Raw genomic sequence first — 23,920 nt, forward strand, 5'->3', positions numbered from 1 at the left:
GAAGGCCTGGGCAGGGGAAAACTACTCATCCTGTAATAGCCAGAGGCAAGAAGAAAAATAGGGAAAAATGAGCTTCTGGGTCACAATCCAGAGAGTGGCCTGTAACCATGTCCCACCTCTGAGCAGTAAGTCAGATAGAGCACATCCAAAACCCAACTTCCAAATATTGGCAAATTTTGAGCTACATTTCAGATTTAAACCATAATATATCTAAAAAAAAAAAAAAAAAAAAAAAAAAAAACAAAAGCAAAGATGCCATAAAAATATCAAGGCATGTTTGCCTCACCTCAAGTGTTACCTATTGTTAGTCTAAACATTTTCCGATCCTCTTGCATTTTACCATTTTCTAGTGTGTCTTCCACAGCTCTATACTGTGATTGTGTCACTCTGATGTGAAAAGCATACTGAGTAACCCTTCCACTCCTCCTGGAGAATGAAATTTGATTAGAAGATTTTTGAAACTAGATAAACATTGCTGATGAATCCAAACAAATATTTGAGACAAATATTATCTCCATTTGATTTTTAATATTGGAAAATGATTCTGTGATGTATTCAACACATTAATAAGCAAACTGAACCTTGATTTTTTTTTACAAACACAACAATATCTATATGATGACATAAAAAAGAAAACTTATTTATAACTCTGTATATTCCTATTGAAAACTAGACCAAAATGTCATTAATAATATCCTTGGGAATGAATAAAGTTTTTTTTTCCTCATGTTTTATATTCATATCTAAAAGGGGAGTTTTATATCTATCTATCTATCTATCTATCTATCTATCTATCTATCATCTGTCTATCTTTCTATCAGTATGTCTGTCTTTCTGTCTTTCTGAATCTGTTTCCATTATCTAGGTAGATACACACAACTACATTTAAAATACATGTAAGAAACTTCATTTTAGAACACTAACACAAAATCTTTCTTAGATATAAGACAAAGTTTACTCACCACCACCTCAGTCAGTACAAGTCACAATAACTGTATGGTAATACAGTTGCTGCCCCCAAACAGGAAAATGAGAGTTTTAAAACAATTGTCATTATCGGTAACAAGATCTCTGATTAGAGACTCCTAAACCAGCTACATCTCAGCTTTCTTGCCAATTATATGCTACAATTTACTAAAAGGATCCTAACTCTAACATTAATAAGAAAAACATGTGTTTGTAGCTTCTGTTTAATTTATATTAAACATCTATTTCCATTTAATTGGAAAATCCACCTAAAATTTCTTCGTAAACCATGACTTTCCTATTTATCACATTTTTCAACTGTGTTGTTATTTTTGTGATCCCATATTGCCCTATGTATTTATATCTGTGAGTGTTTAACAAACTTCCTGTAAAATCTCATATTATTTTCTAAAATCCATTCAGTGTAAATAAACAGTAAAATGTTTCTAGTCTTACAGCAATCATGAGGGTTTTTGTGTCTATTTCATTGAAACCATAAGGAAGTGGAAAGGCTATAAGTATTGTAAAAAAAAAATGTGAGTGTAAAAGAAGAGGAGACACAGTCCTCATCCAATCCTTGAGCTCCAGAAATCGGTATGATATTCAAGAATCTTGCCACCAATCTTGACTTGTCTGTTTGTGACTCACATGATGCCAGAAAAGAAAGAATTCACTTAGAATCCTCTGCTTCTTCCTCTTATTTCCTGAAGCAAATATGCGTTTTGTGAAAACAGTTTAAAAGCTATTTTGCTGTAATTAAAGCTAAAAACCCTCAGAGGTGTATATGCATTGTCATTAGTTTATTCTAAATCCAGAACTAAAGGATAGATGGATCTTAGAATTGCCCTAGGAGAAAAGGGTGGATATCAGAAGGAAAGGTAAATGAGCTGAAATTATTTTACAACCTTCAAATAAATTATAAGCCACTCAAGATTCATTATTTTCTCTAGGAATTGTTACAGCCTACACAAAATGGAACACAGATCTATTTCATACCAAATATCCAAAATGAAATGCTGATAATTCTTCACAGGAGCATTTACTTTAGGTAGAAAGCATACTATTACAATGAATTTCTTAATTTGAAGTGAATATTCAGGAAGACCATGGGATTCATTGCTGAAACATCATCATATATATATATATATATATATATATATATATATATCTCCATATATATATATATGGAGAGAGAGGAGAGAGAGCATCAAATATAACCAGTATGTGGTACATAGAAAAAAATTTATCCATGTTAATAATCATTTAGTCATATATTCTTTCAAATGTGCTAAATAAACATTTTACATGTGCTTTTTGTATTATTTATTAACACCAGCAAAAATCTATGTTAAAAGAATAAAATTATTTTTGAAAAACTGAGATAAAGGAGAAGACCAAAAAAATTGCACTGATGCATGATCATATGATAAAACATTATTGTGTCTAAAATGGTTTAAGAATAAAATATTTAAAAGATCATCAAAAGCTTCATGCAAGTAAAGAAATTTGAGCTACAATATAATGACGGATGTGCCATAGAGTTGAAAAATGCATCTATAGTATTATATGAGTTTCTTGAATTCGGAACTTGTGATATTGAAGCCATTCGGATTTTTCTGACTGAGGATGAGGACTTGGAACAAAATCAATAAAGATCAAGGATGATAATAAACCTCTTGCTTTCACAGAAGAGTTCCCTCACCCAGCCATAAAAATGACTCACCCTAAAATTTTAGTGGTTATATGACAGACGTTGGTAAACAATCAATAGCAAAACAAATTATAAAGAAAGCTCACGCAACCTAATATGGTAGTTTTGCTTTTTTTATGAGTAACAGGGAGGATGCAGTACAATTTTAACATGATGATTTAATTTTCTTACATCTTTTCTGGATTAAATGTGTAAGGAAATGTATGAAATCTATCACTGTCTCTGGAATTAAATGATACACTGACAAAAATATCACAGCAGTGATTCTGTAAGCAAACGTGAATATGAAATAAAACATGGCAATAAAAAAGGTATACATGGGCAAACCATAATACAACACATTGAATAATACTTAGCATGAGAAAGAGATCTAATTATCTTATTACTTTAAGCAATGTAATTGAGATTTGCATTTAAAGTATGAAGAAATATGTGTGTTTACAGTGGTAATCTAAATCATCTGGAAGGTTTTTCTGACATCTTTTCATCAGATTTTATTTTCTGAAGGCTCCAAATCATTGATAATTTTTTGGACTAGATACTCACTGCTGATACTAGAAATCAGCATATTGGCTTATTTTATGAATTTGAAACCAACTTTGTTTACTTAATACTATTAGAAAAACTTCTCCCACAAGGTAATGTCTCATATTCAAACATGGCACATTCAAGTAAGCATTTTCACCTTACTGACATGAAGGTATGTGCACAGACTCCATCTGTAAACATTGAATAATTTGTGTATTTTTATGTTTTCTTTCTTGTATAAAATTTGGAAAGCCCTATCATCCTTTTGTGCACTTTAGCAAACTAAATATCTATGACTCTCTCAAAATATGCTTTACAGATGGACAGAGCCTCTGTTTTTGCATTAAATAGGACCAAATGCTGTACTACATTTGCACAGCAATGAGCATTTATGCAAATCTGTAGAGTAGGCAGGTGCAAGAGCAAATTTCTTAATGCTATTTGCTTTGAAAATTGTATAAAGCTCCTTAATCTATGCTTGATATAGTGACTAAAAGAGTTTGGTTTCATATTTATAAACAATAACACCTGTTCACTAGCAGAAATGTAATTTCCCGTACACAAGAAAGTGGGCTGCATTTGGTATCAAGAGGAATTCCAAATCTTGACTCCAATAAGTAATGAGACAATGAAATGAAATATATTTTGCAAATGCTGAAGTGGTAGAAGTAGGAGGCTGAGAAGGGAGAGACTTTGCATTGACAGATGCAGACACATGACAGCACTTCAGCCCAGCCAGTGAGATGGCAGGCATCCACAGGGCTCCTTCTGGGGCTTCTTTCTTTGGCCCCTGATCCTGGCAGAGTCTTTCCCTTAGTAGGCCTAGATTTTCCTTTCCTTTCCTTTCCTTTCCTTTCCTTTCCTTTCCTTTCCTTTCCTTTCCTTTCCTTTCCTTTCCTTTCCTTTCCTTTCCTCTCCTCTCCTCTCCTCTCCCCTCCCCTCCCCTCCCCTCCCCTCCCCTCCCCTCCTCTCCTTTCCTCCCCTCCCCTCCCCTCCTCTCCCCTTCTCTCCCCTCCCCTTCCCTTCCCTTTCTTTTTTCCTTTCCTTCCTCCCTCCCTTTCCCTCCCCTTCCCTTTCTTTTTTCCTTTCCTTCTTCCCTTCCCTTCCCTTCCCTTCCCTTCCCTTCCCTTCCCTTCCCTTCCCTTCCCTTCCCTTCCCTTCCCTTCCCTTCCATTCCCTTCTTTCCATAATGCCTGAAATGATGACTCTTTTGTATCAATGTTTCCAATTGGCTATCAGGAATTAAAACCAAAAGTGCCAATTGTTTTGCACTTGATGAATTTGCTTCTGTACCCTTAACACACAATCAGACAAAGAATAGTGGTTAATTAAGATCAGTGATTCCTGTTTCTTTCTCGAAGCTGAATTCTCCCTGATGATGTAGTTCAGGTACTTCATTTCTAAAAGAAAGCAATGTTTCCCATTTTCTTCTTTCCTCATGTTCCATTCTGGGATTTCTTGCCTCTTCATGGAAGGAAGTGCTAGTAGTTCATTCAAGCATTCATCGTTCCGTTAAAGGAGTCTCATCACGTGTTGTCAAAAATACATGTGACTGGAAATGAAAAAAATCTTATTTTTCAACCTTATTGTCTTATTAACTTTTCTTTTTATCCACTCGTTGGTTCAATCTAGTTTGTCTATTTTCCTGAATATAATATTACTATGACTAGGACAGCCATGGCTCCATTCAATGATAATACTGGTCGGTTGTTTTTCCCTGCAGAGTGAGGTCCCATTATTTTAAACAACTCCACGTGCATCTCCCAGAGACTCCACACAAGGCAACTAAGAAAAGCATCTTAGAGAGACACAAGTTAACCATTCTTTGGCAAACAGTTAAGCAAGGAACAAACACTGTTCTGCCCCCTCACTGTTCAGTCTCAGAAATACTAACATGGATAGATGCTGGTTTTTCTTCTTACATGGCTCAAAATATCGTTCGGGAATCCACGCACCATGAAAGCAGGATATTGGTGCTTTATTATAGCAATTGGTGGGGTAGACAATCTTATGTCGTGGTTATAGAAGGACAGTTTAGTAATTGTGCAGCCAGGATGGCTGAACTTGGAGAAACACTCTTCTCACATGAGCAGAGCACTCTGCAATTCTCTTCTCAGAGCAATAAATAGCTTTTAATACTGTTTATCCATTTATATATACACTGAAGTCTATGAAGTGTGGAGTTTGGCCAATTTTTGAAATGCTTTTGAATATTTTTTCTCATATTTTATTTTATATATTCATTTTATTATGCTGATGTAAAACATTTGGCTTCTTTCTAATGCTAATCTTTTTAGCAGTCTTGTTCTTCAGTCCAACTTTGCAGGTGTTTCCTTTCTGGCAGGACTAGAAATATTTTTATATCTTTGACTCTGACATTTGCTTCTAATTCTCACTGTAGATCTTTCGTGAAGTAGCTGCAGCATTCATGCCACAGCCTTGAGATTTTCTCTACTGAATCAGTAAGTCCACTGCCCTTAATCTTAGTCTCCTACACAGTCTCAGGACATGGTAAAATGAAGAGATGTGGTCTACTATAGTATGACCGCCAGTCTAGCTGCTAACAGAATCCTTGTTCCCAACTCAAACCTACTATGTTTTGCTTGTAATGTCTGCACTTTTACCATCTCTCTGGTCTTCTGAGCTCTAAATACAATATTTTATTAAACTTGGCTTATACCATTCTCAGGCCTCTCTAGCTGGCATTTCAGAAACTCCAGACTCTTTCTTTAAACCATTTCCAACTTCTAAATCACTGGGTCAAAAAAAGTCTCAATTCCCCCAATTCACTGGTACTAAAAATCTGTATAAGTCACTTTTGTCACTAGAATAAAACATCAAATAACTGCTTTGTATTTATTTATTTATTGGTTCCTGGGTCTGAATTTAGGCCCTCATGTTCAGTAGGCAGGCACTTGTGTCACTGAGCTAACTCCTCAGTCCTACAACTGTAATTCAAAAGGACAGGTTAATTTGTTTTCAGAGGTTTCACTGCAGAATGATTAGCTGTTTTCAAGTCAGAATGGCTGGTAAACCACGGGTGGTGGTACATGCTGTAATCCCAGAACTCAGGAGGCTGAGGCAGGAGAATCACTGCAAGGTCTATGTCAACCTGGGCTACAAAGTGAGTTCAGGGTCAGTCAGAACTGCTTAGTGAGAAACAGTCTCAAAAAGACAAAAGCAAAACAATCAAACAACAACAACTCTTCCTCCCTCCCCTCCAAAAAAACCAGAATGGTGCGGTTTAAGAGCATGATGTAAAGACACACTCATACTGTAGTGGGCAGGAAGCAGAAAGGGAAAGGAGCAACTGGAGACAAGAATGCATCCCTTAAGGTCACTTCACTAGTGGCAAACTTCCAATCAGGCACCATCTCTAACAGCATATTTAGGTGGTAAGTACACAGCTCCTATGACCCAATCACCTTCCAAATGTCCGGGGTTTTGGGGTGTACTTTAGTTCTGAACCATGATGACCATGGTTATCACACTGTCTTAGATTTGCTCCTCAGAATTCATTAGCTCACTTGTTCTCAGGTTTAATGTATTAATTTCTCCAAATGTGCCTGGATAACTTTTGCCTACCACTGATGGACCGAGGTGTTCTCAATGTGGTACCGTGCCTAGGTTTTACTTCAATATTCTTTTTTTTTTAGTTATGTTCCTTCAGGTTATTAAATGTAATCACTTTGTGGTGATCACCTCTATATTTTAAGAAGAAATAACTGTAGCATTTTCCATATGGCTTAACTACACTTTAAAAAAATAACCTCTTTAATAATAACCTCTCCTAGGATTATAGCAACCTTACTACAGCATCAGTTTCCTGTTCTATATTCAATGCATAACTTAAGTTGAAATATATCCTCACAAGTAACGTTTCAGACCCATTACACAGAAAATTATAAGACCTTAAGGAAGTTGCTAATAAAGTGATGTTAATTTTAAAGCTGGATTTCAAGTAATCCTCTGAGAGTTGAAGATGTATCCCTTAAGTGTGCTGCCCAGACCATTGCCTGTGTGGGAAGGCAGATAGAATGGTTACTTAAGTGGGAATGTTTAATTGTGGTGGAGTTATTATAAAAAGTCAATTCTTTGAGATCTCTGATGATGACTTCATTCAGTATTGTTTTGCATTGAAGTCAAGAAATTATACCTTGACATTGACCTCTCAGAACGAACAGGTTACCCAAGAGTGATGTCATCTCAGGTGAAGGTGACGATCTTGAGGAAATTCACCCTGAAAGACCGACTGCATATCTTTTTTTGTTCCCTATACTTTGAGCTGAAAATTAGGAAAAAAATGTCTTTCTAAGTCTGAGTGGCCAGAACATCACGACTTCTACTATGTATGGTATGGAAACATTTCTAGTTGGTTCTGGGAAGTATCAGAGGGAACATGGAAGACATGAAAAATCTTGCTGGCAGAGATCACTAATTGTGAATTTTAACACATTTCTTGCCCTTTTTGAAAAGTGACCAAAAAAGAATGAGATGATGACTGTCTGTGAGACTTCTGGTTTTTTTTTTTCCTATTCTCATTCATACACACATAGAATTTACTTGTTAAAATCAAATATACTTGTCATATGTACTGGTCTCATGGAATGAGTCCTTTAAATAAAGTCAACAATCAAAGAAAATAAAAAGTATGTAGTGATTGTTGAATGTTTATCCATCACTATTCATTGCACTGTTGTTTCAATATGAAAATATTTGTACTTTTATTTTGTAATACTTTTTTCTCTTGTGTTATAATAATATGTACATATATTTTTTAATCTACTCTATCACCAACATAAGAATGCTGGATTGAATATACATCCTGTTAAATAATAGTTTTAGGATCTCAGAATAAATTATGATTGAGCTCGATTTACTTATCAGCAAATATACATTTTATTTTGTACAGTTCTAAAAGCTATACATACAAGATGCCCAGAAGCATTCCTGGTAGACATGAAAAGTATTCAATATCTTATGTTTCTCTTTTCTCTTGTCAGGTGATTTCATCCCACAGTTTCTCTTATAAATCTTTTCTTCCTTGAATTTCTTTCTTTCTGAAGTGGTTTTTGAGAATAAAATATACATACAGTATGTTTTATTTTTTCATGTTGAATAATGCCTGACACAAAACAATAAATTTTCTCAAAGTTCGGGGCATATATCATAAATGTCATCATTGTAAAGGTTTTTTTTTTTTTTTTTTTTTTTTTTTTTACAAAATGTACTATTACTTTTAATTCATGTTTTATTCAGAGAATCTCAAATTACAACTTTTATCAAAATTCTCAAGTTAGTCAAATAAATATGAAGAATAAAAAAATCAAATGTAGTGAACTACACAATAATATATTCCAAATAAATATGAGTTGTGTTTATTCACAGAGTTATTTGTTTAAGAAAATGAAGGTAGTAGCAAAAATAAAGAGAAATATAAACATGTCTCATTTAAAGTAGTGGTCCTTTTGTGTAATTTTCTAGATATTAAGACATAAGTCATGCTGAATTTTTATTAGACAAGCACAAATGTTGAGTTCAATTAGACGGCCCACAAATTCATACCTCAGCCAGAGTACATTAGAAGAGTTAAGGAATTTTACTCAATCTGTAGTTATTCAAAAGACTTTCATGAGTGTTTGATATTACACTAGACATTTCAAGTTACTTTGCTGTAGAAAGACATAGTATAAGTGAGAGACAAGCGATGGAAACAAGACAGAGATATCGACAAAAATGATTGGATGGCTAGGCATTTCTGTCACTCCCTTAACTCTCTCTGCTTTACTGTTCAAAAGCAGCTGTGTTGAGATTTTTATGGGACGTTTCTAATATGTAAAATTTGTGAAATCCTAATCTACATTCTTTGTTGTTCCACCTTCAGTTTTGAAGAGTTCAAAGAGTGGCAGCATTTCCTGTATATTCCTACTAATTTCCCTCTATTGTTTAATGTTATATGTTTTGACTCATCATCAGTCAAAAACCTTTTTGTTCCTTAATGCTTGAAATTTATTCAGTCAGTTTTTTTCCTCATCACCATTTTTATGTGTTCTTATAGGACTGTCATTCTTCGTGTGGGATCATCTTGTTGTTATTTCCTAGTTACGGAAGCCCTACACCAAACTGCCTTTCTTTCCAATATTCTGTGAAAGTTTTATACCTGAAAATTTCTAAAAACTGGTTTTAAGACCAGTATCTTGCCAGGAAATAGCTCAGAGGCATACCTCCTGCGTGCCAAGCAGAGGTCTTGAGTTCAGTTTCTGGTACCAGTAATAATAATATAATAATAATAATAATAATAATAATAATAACGAATAACAATGAATATCTCCTAAATATCACAAATTCATCTGGTGATTCCACAGGAAAATGCAGGAAAACTGAAATAATTAATTTCTCATTGATAGAATTAGAAACCATCATTATTACAAACTGAGGCATGACCATTGTTTATCTCCAATTACCAATATATTGTTGACTACTTGTAAAAACTGAGAGTATACATAATTGCTTTACCAACCAATTTTGAGAACATCTGATTCCAAATTTACTCCTAATCTGCCTCAATTTCCACTTAATTAATATGTTTTGTCTCTATGAGTCCTAAATTGAACATGTGATATGATTATTTCTTATTTGTTATTTATACTATGTAATTGAATTTTTTAAATTGGTTTATGTAATTCCTAACATTTTTTATTCCATTTTTCATCCTCAGATCTATACAACTAACCACCCATGATTTATTAATTTGTATGTCAGCTAAAATTTCTCACATTCTTCTAAAAATAAGATACCTTTTTTGAGATAATATCATATGATACTCTTACTTATTTTTTAATGTAAAAACTATATACCCTAGCAAACTTCAAAGAATTTTTCTTGTAATATCCATTTACTCATGTGGAGTCATTTTTGAATGAAAAGTACAAAACACGTGTTTGAATTCTGTGATCTAATTGCTTCATCAAGCATCCCACTAGTCTGTTTCAAAATCTAAGCCAAAAAAAATTGGCATACGGCACATTCAAGAAAGGGACAAGTTTGACCTTTCACATTCTGGAGGTCTGCTAAGTGTTCTTGGGAATGGGAGGAACAAAGTTAATATTTTTGAAAGTCACTGTGGCTAAGCTTATAGAGAAAATGTCATTCTGGACAAATATTTTTCCCGAGGTGTTACAGTCGAGGTAGACAGAGGTTGTATATAATCTCTAACAAAGGCTACAGAAAAGTAACGCTAAGAAAACAAACAAAATAATAGCATCATCTTAGCGTATTTTCTTGAGGTTTTTATTCTTAGCATTAAATTATTTTATAATCCATAAAAATCATCTAGGAGCTAGTGCTTAAGAGGAAACAGAAACAAGCAACATAGAACCTCATATATTAAAAATTGAAACAAAAACAAATGATTACACATAAATAATGGCAGCAGGGAATTTCAGTATGAGTTTTTATCAGCAAGTGGCAGACAGAGCACATAGTAAAAATTAACTTCACTTTAACAGCGTATTTAACACATTTTCTCCTCATTAGATCTGAAGCCTCTAGAAAGCGTACACAGATTCATTTGATTCTTGACCTCCAGTCATCATAGCTGATTTTCATGAACAAGATCCAACATTGTTTTGAGTCACCTTGACAGAGAAGCGCACACTTCTGATTTCTACCAACATTTTATAATCTTGAGCAATGTCAATCTACAATCTGTCTAACATCCAACTTTATAAAACCAGGTGTGTTCCCAAACAGCATGGAAGTCTGAACAACATTCTAATAGGACCCATTACAAGAAAATGAGGACCACTGAGGATAGAGTCCCTCCTGAACAGTCCTGTGGAAACTAGGTCTCCTATTTGTGTGTTACTAGCAAACTAAGAGCAACAACATATTATAAATTCTTGCAAATGAGGATATAAAATTTTAGTGAGGAAATGAAAAAATGTTCAGTTCTAAATAGGTTACCCAGAAATGACTGCCTACAGGAGATTATGTTTGAGTTTTTCTGAGGAAATGAGAAGAATTTCTGATGTTTAGACAACAAATCTCAAGACCGTATAAGGCCAAGAAAGATAGGAAAATGGAGTTGTAGGTGGTTGGGCCTGAGGTAGGGGAAGTTAGTACTCAAGATAATGAGAAATATTTGAATTTTGTATACAAAATTGAAAGGAGATTAACCTAGAAGGCAGGGTGGATCCAGATTGTTTACCCTCTTTGAACTGAAAGCATTTATGCATCTTTTCCAGTTACAAATGTGTACATTTACAAATGACTTGACTGACATTTATATCATAAGAATATCAACATAGGTCACTGTGGATTGTTAGAATCTTATAGTTACAGAAATCATGTGTCACTTCAGCTAAGAGAAAAGAAAACTACCAGACAAACTTAGGTGTGTATTCCTTGGCAAAGAAGCATGTGTTGGATGTGTATTAGGAACAGTTCCAAGTCTTTGTGAAATAAGGGAATCCTGCAAGAACTACAAGTGACAACATATTCAATTTGGATACACTTTCCCCAATGTAATTATAAAAGAAAAAAAAAAAAAAAAGAAAGAAATTCCTGGTTTTTCTTTTCCCATAGATCTTGTCTTCAGAAAAAAAAAATAGGATTTTGTTCAAACCAGATATATATATATACTCCCACTTCAAAATATTTTGAAGTACTTTTTAATCCTACACCTGTTAATACCAGACAAATTTCCTATAATTTCTCTGACAATATTGAAACAAAATCACAAGGACAAAAGAATATAAATTCAATCCTAGACAAGTATATGATTTTGTTCTGCTGTCTGCTAAATCGAAAAATAAAAATCTTAAACCTGGTCCTAAGAATGCTAAACAGAAGAAAGTGAAAGGAAAACGGGCTGGCACTGGAGACAGAGGGCCAGATTCCTTGGTGAAGAAGAGCAGTCCCGGGGAGGAGGATGGTGAACCTAAGGAGAAGCAGCAGCCGGTGCGGATGAGCCAGGGCTTCATTAACCAGCACACAGTGGAACGTAAGGGCAAGAAAGTTTGCAAATATTTTTTTGAAAGGAAATGTATCAAGGGAGACCAGTGTACGTTTGATCATGATACAGAGATGGAGAAAAAAAAGGAAATGTGTAAGTTTTATGTCCAGGGCTATTTTACCCGAGGTGAAAACTGCCTGTATTTGCATAATGAATACCCCTGCAAGTTTTATCACACAGGAACAAAATGTTACCAGGGAGAGCACTGCAGGTTTTCCCATGCTCCCCTGACGGCCAAAACACAGGAGCTGTTGGCTAAAGTTTTGGATACCGAAAAGAAGACATGTAAATAAAGTAGACTAAAAAGTCTCCTATAGATCCAGGGTGGTCATAAAGCTTGCGCCTGGTGCTCGCTGGTGGTGGGAGCCACCCACCGGATTCCTCACTTGGAGCGTCCTCTGTTGTTATTGTGCTGATGTGCAGCAGCCCTTCCATTGATGGCAGGATGGCGGGAGGGGTGCAATGCAGTGCCGAGCACAGTGAAGGAAGAATCCCTCTTTGCTGCAGTGCTCCCATGCTTAGGACAGGGAGGAGTGCAAGCGCCTTTCTGCAGGCTTCTGGGCTCATGTGGCAGTACTTTGCAGATGTATTTGCTGTTTGACCAAGAGTTCGCAGATAAAATAAGAATCTAAGTTAATCTAAGTGAGAATGAGTGAAGCAGTCGAGCAGTTCGATCTCTACATGTCATTAAGTACTTGGACCAAGTATTTTTAATGATAGCTGACAATTCCATTTTATAGGTAAAATTTGAGATTCTGTGATTTTTTTAAAACCTATTCTGTTGGACACTTGTTTCCAGTATTTTACTGTTAGAAATAAAATAAATATCTCTTGACAAAAAAAAAAAATGTATATTGAGTGCTGAGAGCCTGGAACTCTGCGCACATGTAGGTTCAGTGAGTTCTTTCTGCAGATTGCAAAAGATCCTTTGAACCCTCAAGCATCACAATGAACATGGCGGACAGATAGCAGCATCTACGGAGGTTCTCTGAGAGACCCAGCTTAGAATCTAGGAATGGTGCGGAGTGAAGAATACTAAGGAAGAGGAGATATACCCTGCTGACCCAAGAACGAATTGGGCTTAGAGAAACCAACTGGGAATGAAATCCTGGTGCTATAACAGGAACAGATAAAGCCTCAGCGTGGAAGCTGGAGCCCATGCCATTAGAAGCCGAGATTTGGGTTACCTGCCCGTGCTATTGCATCTGTATGGGCTTGGCAAGGAGAGAGATACATGAAAGCTCTGAGAATGGGAATCTGTGAACAGAGTTGAGAGTGGGACAGGTGGGGAGCCATGCATCAACCCGCAGAGAGTGAAGGAAACTGGGATTCTTCCATGGCCTAGGAGGCGCCAACAGAGGATATTCAGGGACCAGGCAGACTTGCCAGAATAAGTGTTGTAGTGACTTCAGTCACATACCCTCTTCTCAAGTGGGATTGGCGAGCAGTGCCTAGCGTATGTGAGACCCAGTAGGCTAGCACAACACAGGTCCCAGCACCTGGAGGTGTACCCTAGCAGTGAAGCCTTCAGTAAGTTGATCTGGAGGGGCGGGCCCTGCATAGGCTGCCCGGTCCGTAACTCCCTAGTGCTGCTGCAGTCAGAGGGAACACCTAGCCGGCACAATTCAATTAGACTGTGGCCGACAGAGAAGGAAGCTGGGCCTCCTATATACGCTTGCATATATAAGGAACAAAGAATATGGGAAGAAGGAGGAACAAGAAAGGCTCCTCAGCCCCCATTCCTGAGAAACAAGCAATAGCAGACATGGCACCAATAGACATAAAGCGCTATCTCCAGAGTCTCATAGACAAGTTCAGGAATGAAGTTATCAATGACCTTAAGTAAGACATAAGCAGAATAGTTAGGGAAATGTTAAGCACCACCCAAGAAAAACAGATGGTGGAATGGAAGAACAGAAACCAAGGGGAGAATTGTTTAATGGAGAAAGTAGAGAAAGCATAGATTACGTGAAGCAGGTTCAAAGAGATTACCAGGAAACTAAAAACTCTATCGAAAACTGACATAACAGCTTGAAAGAAACTAAGGATAGATTATCTGAACAGGAGGGCAGATTTGTAATATGGGAGGATGGAATGAAACACTTCTTAAAAGTAACAAAGAAACAAACAGCAATAATACAAAGACTAGAAGATGATAAGAGGATCTATACCTTAAGAATTAAGAACATAAAAGAAGAGGTAGGGACACAAACAAACCAACTAAAAAAGCTACTCGCAGAAATAATCCAGGAGAATTTTCCTAATTTAGCAAAACGTAAAGATACTCAGATGTATGAAGCATACATGACCCCAGCCACCTACAACAAAAACAGAGCTACACCCAGGCATATAATAATCAAAATTCCAGAAATCCAATATAAGAACAGAATATTAAAAGCCATCAGAGAGAAGAAACAGATCACTTACAAGGGAACATCCATCAGAATTACAGCAGACTTCTCGGCACAAACCATCAAATCATGAATAGTGTGGGGGTAATAATAAAAGATTTGAAAGATTACCTCCAGCAAAGATTGATATATCCTGCACAACCATCCCTGGAAATTGATGGAAAAACAAGGTTCTTCCAGGATAAAGAGGAACTAGGGGAATATGCAACCACCAATTCGACTCTACAGAGAATACTGCAGGATATTCTAAAAAAGAAAAATATAAAGAACCCAGAAATATTTGCAGAGAGGCCACAATAAATGGAGCAGGAAACAAAATAAAGAAGACAAACTGAGAACTAATGACAGAAAAACAGCTCAACAGAAATGAGGCAGAGAAGATTGGATGATAGGAACAGCTATTTTGGAGAAAATGACATCATAATAGGTAATGCTGATTTAATATCATCTTGTTTTGACGTCCCATCAAGCTTTTGTTCTTCTGTCTCCATAGGTCTTAACATGTTGTATCTTATTGGATTTTATTATATGTGATAGTATAAACAAAAAATTTTATAGACAAGGAGATTTTACAGAAACCATTGTTCATTTTCTGTTGATTCTAAATACCCTGTAATACTGTCATTCTCTTGAATAGTTTTACATTGTTTTGATATACCTAATGCTACAGTATATGAAGTTATACTCAAAGATTTCGAGGAAAGCGACAACATGGTAACTACTTTTATGTCGGGATTATCTTGTGGTGAAACACTATCTTGCTTAAATGGTTATGTTTTGATCTGGGCTGTTTTGTTGTCATGCCCTCTTTTATCTCAATCTCCATTTTATTATTCACTTTTTTATTTTTATCCTTTTAATTAAGGAAAAATAAATTTAAAAAGCAGGATATATTATAGTAACCCACTTTGATTTTCTATTAACTTGATTTGAAGCCCTGTATTACTCTCGCCATCTTGTTTTGACTGATGTTCCTCTATTCTGTTTTGCTTGATAGTACCAGGTTTGAAAGTTGAGGCAACAGCTGTGAAGATAGTGGGATTCATAATGACGCACATTCTGGTTGACTATTATCTACTTTTGGAGACCTGTAATTTCTCCAATATTTTGGTTTTGTTGGTTTCATTCTTTACTGTTTTGTTCAATTTTATTATAACTGATGATATAGGCAATTCTATTTGAGATAGCGGGAGGCATTATGGTAACCATTGTTGATCACCTTGTGTTATGTTTTTACATTATCTATTATGTACACCCTTTTGATTTGACCTACTCTGTTCTGTTATGTCACATTTGGTTTTACTCTCTTCCAAAAAATTAATAAGAACTGTGGAAATAATAAAACCGAAAATGTGTAATAGTCGTTGTACAAAAGAGAGGAAAAGAAAGTGCTCTAAATGCTATAATTGAATGTATATTTAAGTGTATAAGGTAGACAATGATATTACTGAGTTTTGTTGGATCATTTGACAGCACTGTTTGCAGTCTCACTGTTTGAATGTCCACTTTATATGGTTCAATTTTCTAACTTGAAAAAATATTCCTAAAATGACAATACGTAATCCATTAACTGGTGATTTCCTACTGTTTTTTTTTTCTGAAATTCTGTATAACTTGTACTCTTTTTGTTATTTGTTTTTCTTTTTCTCTTTTAAAATTAAATAAAATTTTAAAAAAAATTTAAGAAAGAAAATGTATATTGAACTACTATGATTTCTCATTATAAGTTCTATTCTAAAAGGTAATAATTACAATCAGGGCATTAACTAAATGTAATTTTGAAGGAACTCAGTTAGAATTTATAATATTCTTCACAGTTAAGATCCTATCACTATTTTGGACTTTTATTGCAAAGAATATATTGCAATTTTGTGATTTATTCATTTTATTCTTTAAAATATTGTGGTCAAACTAGTTTACATGTATATCTAATAAAATTCATCCTTCTGCATGTATTTTATTAAAAATAGTATGAAGAGTTAGCTCTTTATTTTTTATTTTAGAAATTTAAAAATTATGTATATTTTTCAGAATATGTTTATGACTTCTGTGCTAGATTAAATCATTTTAACAAATGTTATGTGTTTTCCTCTAGAAAAGTTATTTGGAAAAGTGCATGCTGATATTTTTTTATTTAATATAAAAATAAAATGTAAAAAGTACATCCTGATATTTTCTTACTAAATGTAAAAATCACCAAGTATTACCATTTTTATAAAATTCATATATATATATATATATATATATATATATATATATAATGTTATTGGATGACTGTAGAAATATCATATTAATACTTGAAAGATTTAGGGCAATCTATAGTATTGATCCTGATGATTATGAATATAATCATGAAGAATACAGCTCTGTTTATTTATATTTTTTCTTTTTGCGTATATTTAAAAATGTACTTAAAATTGATTTTCTTAAGCCAACAACTATGATAGTAGAAAGAAAATGAATTTTTCATTGTAGATGAATCCCTTCAATGTGGGGTCCAAAATGGCTCATGTGCAATGCATTTTCCCATTTGAGACAGTTAAATAGAACATACACATTTGTTTTACTTTGTGGATAAATTTTGTAGGGATTTCACATTGACTAAGGCTTAGATGACTTATTTTCATCAATAAGATAAAGAAAATTGATTCTGAAAAAAAAAGTATAAGAAGACAATTCTGCAACTTAAATCACATTTTTTAATACTCCGGGAACCTCTCTTATGTTGGCTAATATGCTAGTAAATGAAAAGGGAGATGCAACATTCAAGTTTGATAATTTTTTCAAAATTTAACAAAGTCTGTGTTTATGAAGGTATGAGCAGGCTACAGAGAAATCAGCACAGCATGGCAAAAGTCCCTGCAATTATAGTACAGAGTCATAGACACCAGGAATAAGGAACAAGAGGAGACAGGTGGCTCCAGAGGATGGAGAAATGACCTGTTTTTATTGGCCACGTGACATGGACTATGGCTTTTGAAAAGAGACACAGAGGCCCATAGTGATTTGGAGTGGAGGTTTTTGTGGGACACAATCATCCCCTCCACCCTCTAAGTCTCCCCACCCTCTGAATTCATGTTGGTGTCACCTTTGGCCCAAATTATATGGCAGACAGAGAGCAAAGAGATGCCCAAAGATGATCATTTCCTGGGAAAAAGCAGGCTAGAAAGATATCAAGAGTAGATCTGGGCTGGTAAAAGAAAGTATTCATTTTTAAAGATTCTATGACACACCATAAAATTGGCAGAGGGATAGTGTTTTGTGGACAATTACTCGCTCTGTATCTTTTGCTGCATAAATATAGCTAAATTTTGTATTATAAAGCAAAACAGAATAAAAAGAACTGACTTAAAATGCTTGGTTGAGCCTCAACTCTGGAAGTAATAGAGCTGATAATGATTAGAGCTTTCACAATGTATTGTTTCGTTAAATTGTTCAGTTTGACATTTCTATATGCCAGACAAGGAGCTTTGATCCCAAATAGGATGTAAAGAGTTTGTGGCTTCCACACAAACACACAAACTAAGGAGAGGCAGAGTCCACATTTTAGCTAAGGAGAGGCAGAGTCCACATTTTAGCATGAAAAGTCTCTAGTACTAGCACACTTGAGTAAGATCAGTATCATCTCTCCCCTTAAGAAAATATCAGCATTATATTTCATAATAGCCCTTTTGGTTTTCATTTGTCCCTTCAAAAACAATGAACAATGATCACTCATATATTTTGTATCCTATATATAATGTATTTATAATTATATTGTATATATTTACATATAAATTATATACTATTTACATATTGTATAAGTTCTGTATCATATATGCATGTTAAAATGGTAAAATTTCAAGCATATGAACCTTTAAAGCATTTATATAAAAGTAAAGTGAATCTTCTTGTGATTCAGTTGGTGATTTGGTATAAGAGTCTTCAATTTTTGGGCAAGCCTGCACCTGTCCACAGATTCTCCTGTTCCTCCTTTAATAATTCAGCTGCTGACAGTTGGAGCTTTGCTTCTGCTTCATTAATCTGCTCCTGGGAAGTAGTATTTTCTCAGAAGTTTGGTGACATTTTCATTTCTCATTTTGAAAGAATCCCTCTCCTCCTCTTCCAGAGGTCACACATTTCTTCCATCTTAGACAGATGGGCACTCTCATTCTTATTCAGCACGACAGTGTGCAAATTCTGAGGCTCATTTTTCCTTTGATTTACCACTGCTCATTTACATCTTTGCTCATTAGATAGCAGTGTCAGTTTCTTTCCTTTTCTTTTTGTCTTCAGATTGCAAGCCACAGTGTTAGCATCAGAGGAAATATTTTTTTTTAATTTTTTCTAAGGATAGTAGGGTGGCTGGATCATCTTTGAGAAGATTTTTATATGAAAAATAATTAGACATTAACAGCTTTAAAATACTTGCAATGAGCAAAAATTTTGGCTTATTTTAAATATGATTTTCTTTAAGAATCTAAGGACAATTTATTTATATTATTACATTTTTTCCCCTTTATTTCCACTGACTTCATTTAGGAACTTTTAAGTCTCAACTTGGATATCAGTGCGTTCAAGTACCATAATCCCTACATTTTACTATCAATTTTAAAGCATGCTAATGTTATCCGTAATGAGCCAGAGTTTGTCAAATCAATTATTATAACTTATGGTGATGTGTTTTTAATGTGTTGGGTATCTGAAACTAACAAGTTCCTAAAAAAAATAAATATGTTTGGAGCAGAAAAAAAGAAAGTTTTGGAAACAGAATCTATTTCTTCCTTATGAGACAATTATTTGTTTGCTTCCAAAATTTAGCCTTATTTTTGTTTTGCTTGTCTTTCAAATGTAACTAACGCCTATCATCTAAGCACCCTGTGAGAGCGCAATAAGTTACTTTAAAATTCTAAACAACGAACGTGATTCATGGTAATTTTTTTATGGTAGATAGGAAGATAAGAGCTCAAGAGATAGAGCCCTCCAGTGACAATGTGCTACATGCTTTGAATTTTACAGTGGATATCTATGAAATGAGAAAACCAAAATAAAGCTTAGTGTCATAGGTTGCATATGTTGCCTCACAATTCACATGATTAAAACTTAATCCTCAGTATCCCAGAATGCAACTGTACTTTAAACATGTAATTAATTTTAAATGAAGTGTTTTGTATATATGAAATTCCAGTGTTAGAAATGTTATTATAAGAGGGGATTAGCAAACAAACATGTTATTTTTTCTGTTGTTGGTTCTGTCTTTCTTCTCTGTATAATTGCTTGGCTTGCCTGTTGGATTCTTTCCATTGGTGTTCTCGCATTTGTGGTCTTCATTACCTCTTTCTAACATTCTTCAAAACATTCTGCAAAGCGGGTTAGCTGGTCATGAGTTTCTTTGTTGTTCTTTGTCTTGGAAGTATCTTCTTTCTTCATTGATTTTGAAAGATAGTTTTTCAGGGTACATCAACCCTATTGCATAGCACATTTTTCAACTTTATTGTTTTAATAGGTTGATTGCAGTATGACTTTATAATATTTTCATCATGCTGCGTTTCAGTTAATAAAGCTGCATTTGACTGATTTAATAGAATCCTAGTAGAGAGAGTGGACCATTGGTGCACTACACTAATCACTCCATTAATTGAGAGGTTTGTCACTGAATGTGCACTTAAATTATGAACCCACATAGAGGAGGTGGGTAACTATGGACTCACCTGGAGGAGAAGTTTTCTTGGCCACTTTTCCCAGCCACTGTGAAGTACGCAGCTTTACTCTACTACACCTCTCTGTCGTGATGTTTCTGCCTCAAAAACAATCACAACTAGACTGAAATCTCTACATTGCCAGCAAAATTAAATCTCTCTTCCTTTATATTGAGTATGAGTGTTAGGTGCTTCCTTTTAGTAATAAGAAAGCTTAATAATATACACTCAAAAGTAGTCTTATACATTTTAGATGTACTTATTCACCTCCTCTCACCACACTTTCACAAAATACTGTTTCTGCCATTGAGGTTCAGTAATCACACCACAAATCTATACTCTGCATAAAAGAAAAACAGGTAATACAAATAATATCACTGGATAGCCTCCTTTTATGAAGCAAACTGCCTTCAAATTTCAATGTTGTTGAAGTTCTTGATTGTAGTTGGTAGCTGAAACTTGCTCAAGCAATTCAGAGCACTAAGTTCAGTCTCCTCAGCCTCATCAAGCTCTACCTGAGCTGCATTTCCTTGCTCTGCCATCTGTTAGGTACCCAGAGTCAGAGAACCAGAATATATATTGGAATTATCTCATTTGCTCCTTTGAAATTTAAAGAGGCTTCCCTTTTCTAGCTTGTTGTCTGAAAATGCAAGATTCATATCCTCCTCGGTTATATAATATTTTTTTCATTTTATTTTGGTGTAGGGAAGTCATGTCCTGTTCCCTGCCCTGGATAGAGGTGTATGTCTACATGTTGTTCCTTAAGGAAACAAACAAACAAAATGATCATTGCTTTTGTCCTGAACATTTTTAAGAAATGCTTATTCTTAGGATCTATGGAAATATTTTGCAAGCGATTTCCAAAGAAAGATTTGAATTTATGCCAATATGATTTGGAATGAACACAAAATCACTGTAATTTGGTCAAAATAAAGAAATATTTTCTTCCAGAATTCAAACTTGAAACTTAAAATATTTGTGTTATCCCAACTTGTATTATTTTGGCACATTGTTTAAGTCACTGAAATAAGAGGTACTAGGTACTAAGCCTAATTCTTTTTTAGAAAAATTCCTGAATTTCAAATGTAGAGCTGGTAGATTTTATAGTGTCTCTGATATATTAAAAAATGCCTGTTAGACACCAACATGCTACAGTAAGATATTATGTTTAATTAAGAGACATCTTATGTTAAAATTTCAATTATCTGTCTTTTGTTTCACCAGATTAGGAGATTAAACCTAAGGCTACACGGCTATTTCCAACCTGCACTGGATAAAGATTTTCTGTATAGTTATTCATATAATGTTTTGAATGGTCTAAAAACTGGGACAGAGAAGTCAGAGTACAGTGATATCAGATGAATTTAGACTCAGATCTTATGTTCTCACTGAGTATTTAAATAGGTAAGGCAAAAAAATAGAAACTATTTTGTGTGAATTATTTTTGTGGTTGATTAAAAAATGTTGAACTCAAGGTCCTTTGTGAAAGTCAAAATGCACCAGCAATACACTCCAAGTTAAGCAGATACATTCTAGTGTTTGTTCAAAGCACAATATAACTATAGATTCCTATGATTTCTATCTTGAGAAGATAGGTATTTCTGATGAACATTTAGTGAAGTTTATTCTATTAGATTCTTTTTAAAAATATAAATTAGTGCCTTACCATTGTGACTTCTATGGCTGTCTCTTGTGTTTTAAAATAACATGAATCAATTTACCATGACTAGAGCCCTCTCACATTGTAAACCAATGAAATTAAGTTTGTGAATCTGCAAAGGTGAAAATTCACCCTTGAGACTGGGAGAAATGTGAGAACAAGACTGAGAAGCCATGATTCCCTCTCCATCTTCCTACACGCTTACATAGCCTCTGTCACCTGGGGGAAAAGAAAGGTTTTCACCTTGCCAGATAGAGACTGTGAATGTGACCTGGATAATTCTTGAACAATTAATTTGAAACGCTGCCTTCAATGTCTTCTGAAAGGAAAAGCTAAACCTGCATGTCTCAGAATGAAACTGTGGTCCAAATAAGTTGTATCAAAAAGGCAAGGCTGAGATGAAAAAAAAATATATATATATATATATGTTTAGGGAAGCTGTCTGGGCATATCTGGTCATCCTCTGCAATAGTCCCATCACATTTAAGTCACTGCAATCTCTGTCTCCCCCTCCCTCTCTATGTACATGTGACCATGTGATATCAGTCATGTCATGTTTTAACTTTATTTTCAGCAATAGAAACACAGAACTTCTCCACAGAAATAAGAAAATCTCACATTCAAGAAATAGCTAATTTGAGATTGTAGCACTATGTTTTTCACTAATGTATGACATTTTCTTCTACAAGAGTTTTGTTTTGCCACTTTTTTCAAGACAATGAATTATTGTAGTTTCCTGTTTTAATTAGAACAGAGGAGGATAATCACAATGATTTCCTTACTGGATGCTTAGATATTTTATTGATGCCAAACAAAATTTTGTTGAGTGATTAATAACTGACATTGAAATAATGTAAAACAGAGCAAAGTTGAAGAAATTCGAACTGTCCAGTGAAGAAACATAATCTCCACATGGGCATAAGTATACATGATTTAGTAGTAGAAAGACACAGGGCATGATTTACTTTGCTACCAAGGAATGTATATTTTAAAAAGGATTATAGAACTCCATAAACCTAACAATAAGAATCATCCCATAGTAGTTTAATTTGTTTACCTTGATTAACTATAGTTGTTCATTGACAAGAGAATGAGACAAACTGTTTGATTTTTTAGGAGATAAGCTCATTTGGAAGACTTAAAGAGATTCCTCTAGTTATATGTCTCTAAAAGTGTCCTAAAATTTTCAATTGATTTTAGTCTTTATTGATTAATTCATTCATATTCAATCTTAAATATTTTAGTTTCCTAAATGTGCTAGTTAATAGTGATCAGAATTATGAAAGACGCAGATTCTCCTTGTCGGCTCATAACTTCAAGTACAATAGGGCAGAGGAAAAGTAAGCAATAATGTCAATACCATGTGATAAAGAATAAAAGCACAGGATGAAGAGAAGAAGGTCTGTTTATCGGCAAGACGTTTTACCCCACTTGTAGTGTTCAGATGCCACCATGGAGATGTGACACTTGTCTGGAAGTTTATGTCAATAATTAGGGACCAAAGTAAAATGTGAACCACCACTGTGTTCAGAGAGTGGTAAGATGCATAACACAAGGTCCATTAACATTCAATCATTTCCTTAGTGAATATTTTAGTGTAAGAATGTGTTTACTGCAGAAATGTCATGCTTCCCAGAATTATTAAATTCTGGTTGAATAAATCAATGTTCAGTCATGAAAACGTTTTGGCTTAGCCAGGCAAATATTTTCTGGGATTCAGTTTACTTCACTTTTAAGATTTCACAAATCAATATTAATAATTTTAAATTTGGAAACTTCTTGTCAAAGTTGAAGAAAGCCCACTTAACGTTTCTGAGACTATTTACCTAGACAACAGTAATGTCAAATGTAAAAGAATAGTCTTTTTCAAGTAGTAGATGCATTATCCTAGCATAAAAGAGATTTTTGTCACAAGTAGCAACCAGAATTAGTAGAACAACTATGTATCTA

At 34.6% G+C, this 23,920-nt stretch overlaps 1 protein-coding gene across 1 annotated transcript; it reads left to right on the plus strand.

Moving 5' to 3' along the window:
• The first annotated feature begins 1,794 nt into the window (after window positions 1-1,794).
• On the plus strand, window positions 1,795-12,521 carry LOC100732579 (zinc finger CCCH domain-containing protein 8-like). Its single transcript, XM_063246674.1, has 2 exons — window positions 1,795-1,844; window positions 11,977-12,521. The coding sequence occupies exons 1-2, from the start codon at window positions 1,795-1,797 to the stop codon at window positions 12,512-12,514; spliced, it is 588 nt and encodes a 195-aa protein (XP_063102744.1). The 3' UTR covers window positions 12,515-12,521.
• The last annotated feature ends 11,399 nt before the right edge of the window (window positions 12,522-23,920 follow it).

The sequence above is a fragment of the Cavia porcellus genome, unplaced genomic scaffold, assembly GCF_034190915.1.
Source record: "Cavia porcellus strain 051 isolate PalLab524CR breed Dunkin Hartley unplaced genomic scaffold, mCavPor4.1 scaffold_4, whole genome shotgun sequence".
NCBI lineage: Eukaryota > Metazoa > Chordata > Mammalia > Rodentia > Caviidae > Cavia > Cavia porcellus.

What these genes read in the sequence shown, in the direction of transcription:
- LOC100732579 (XM_063246674.1), top strand. Translation starts at nt 1,795, where the DNA reads ATGGATCTTAGAATTGCCCTAGGAGAAAAGGGTGGATATCAGAAGGAA. An exon ending in GGTGGATATCAGAAGGAAAG is followed by an intron (nt 1,845 to 11,976) that starts GTAAATGAGCTG and finishes ATTCAATCCTAG; the next exon opens with ACAAGTATATGATTTTGTTC.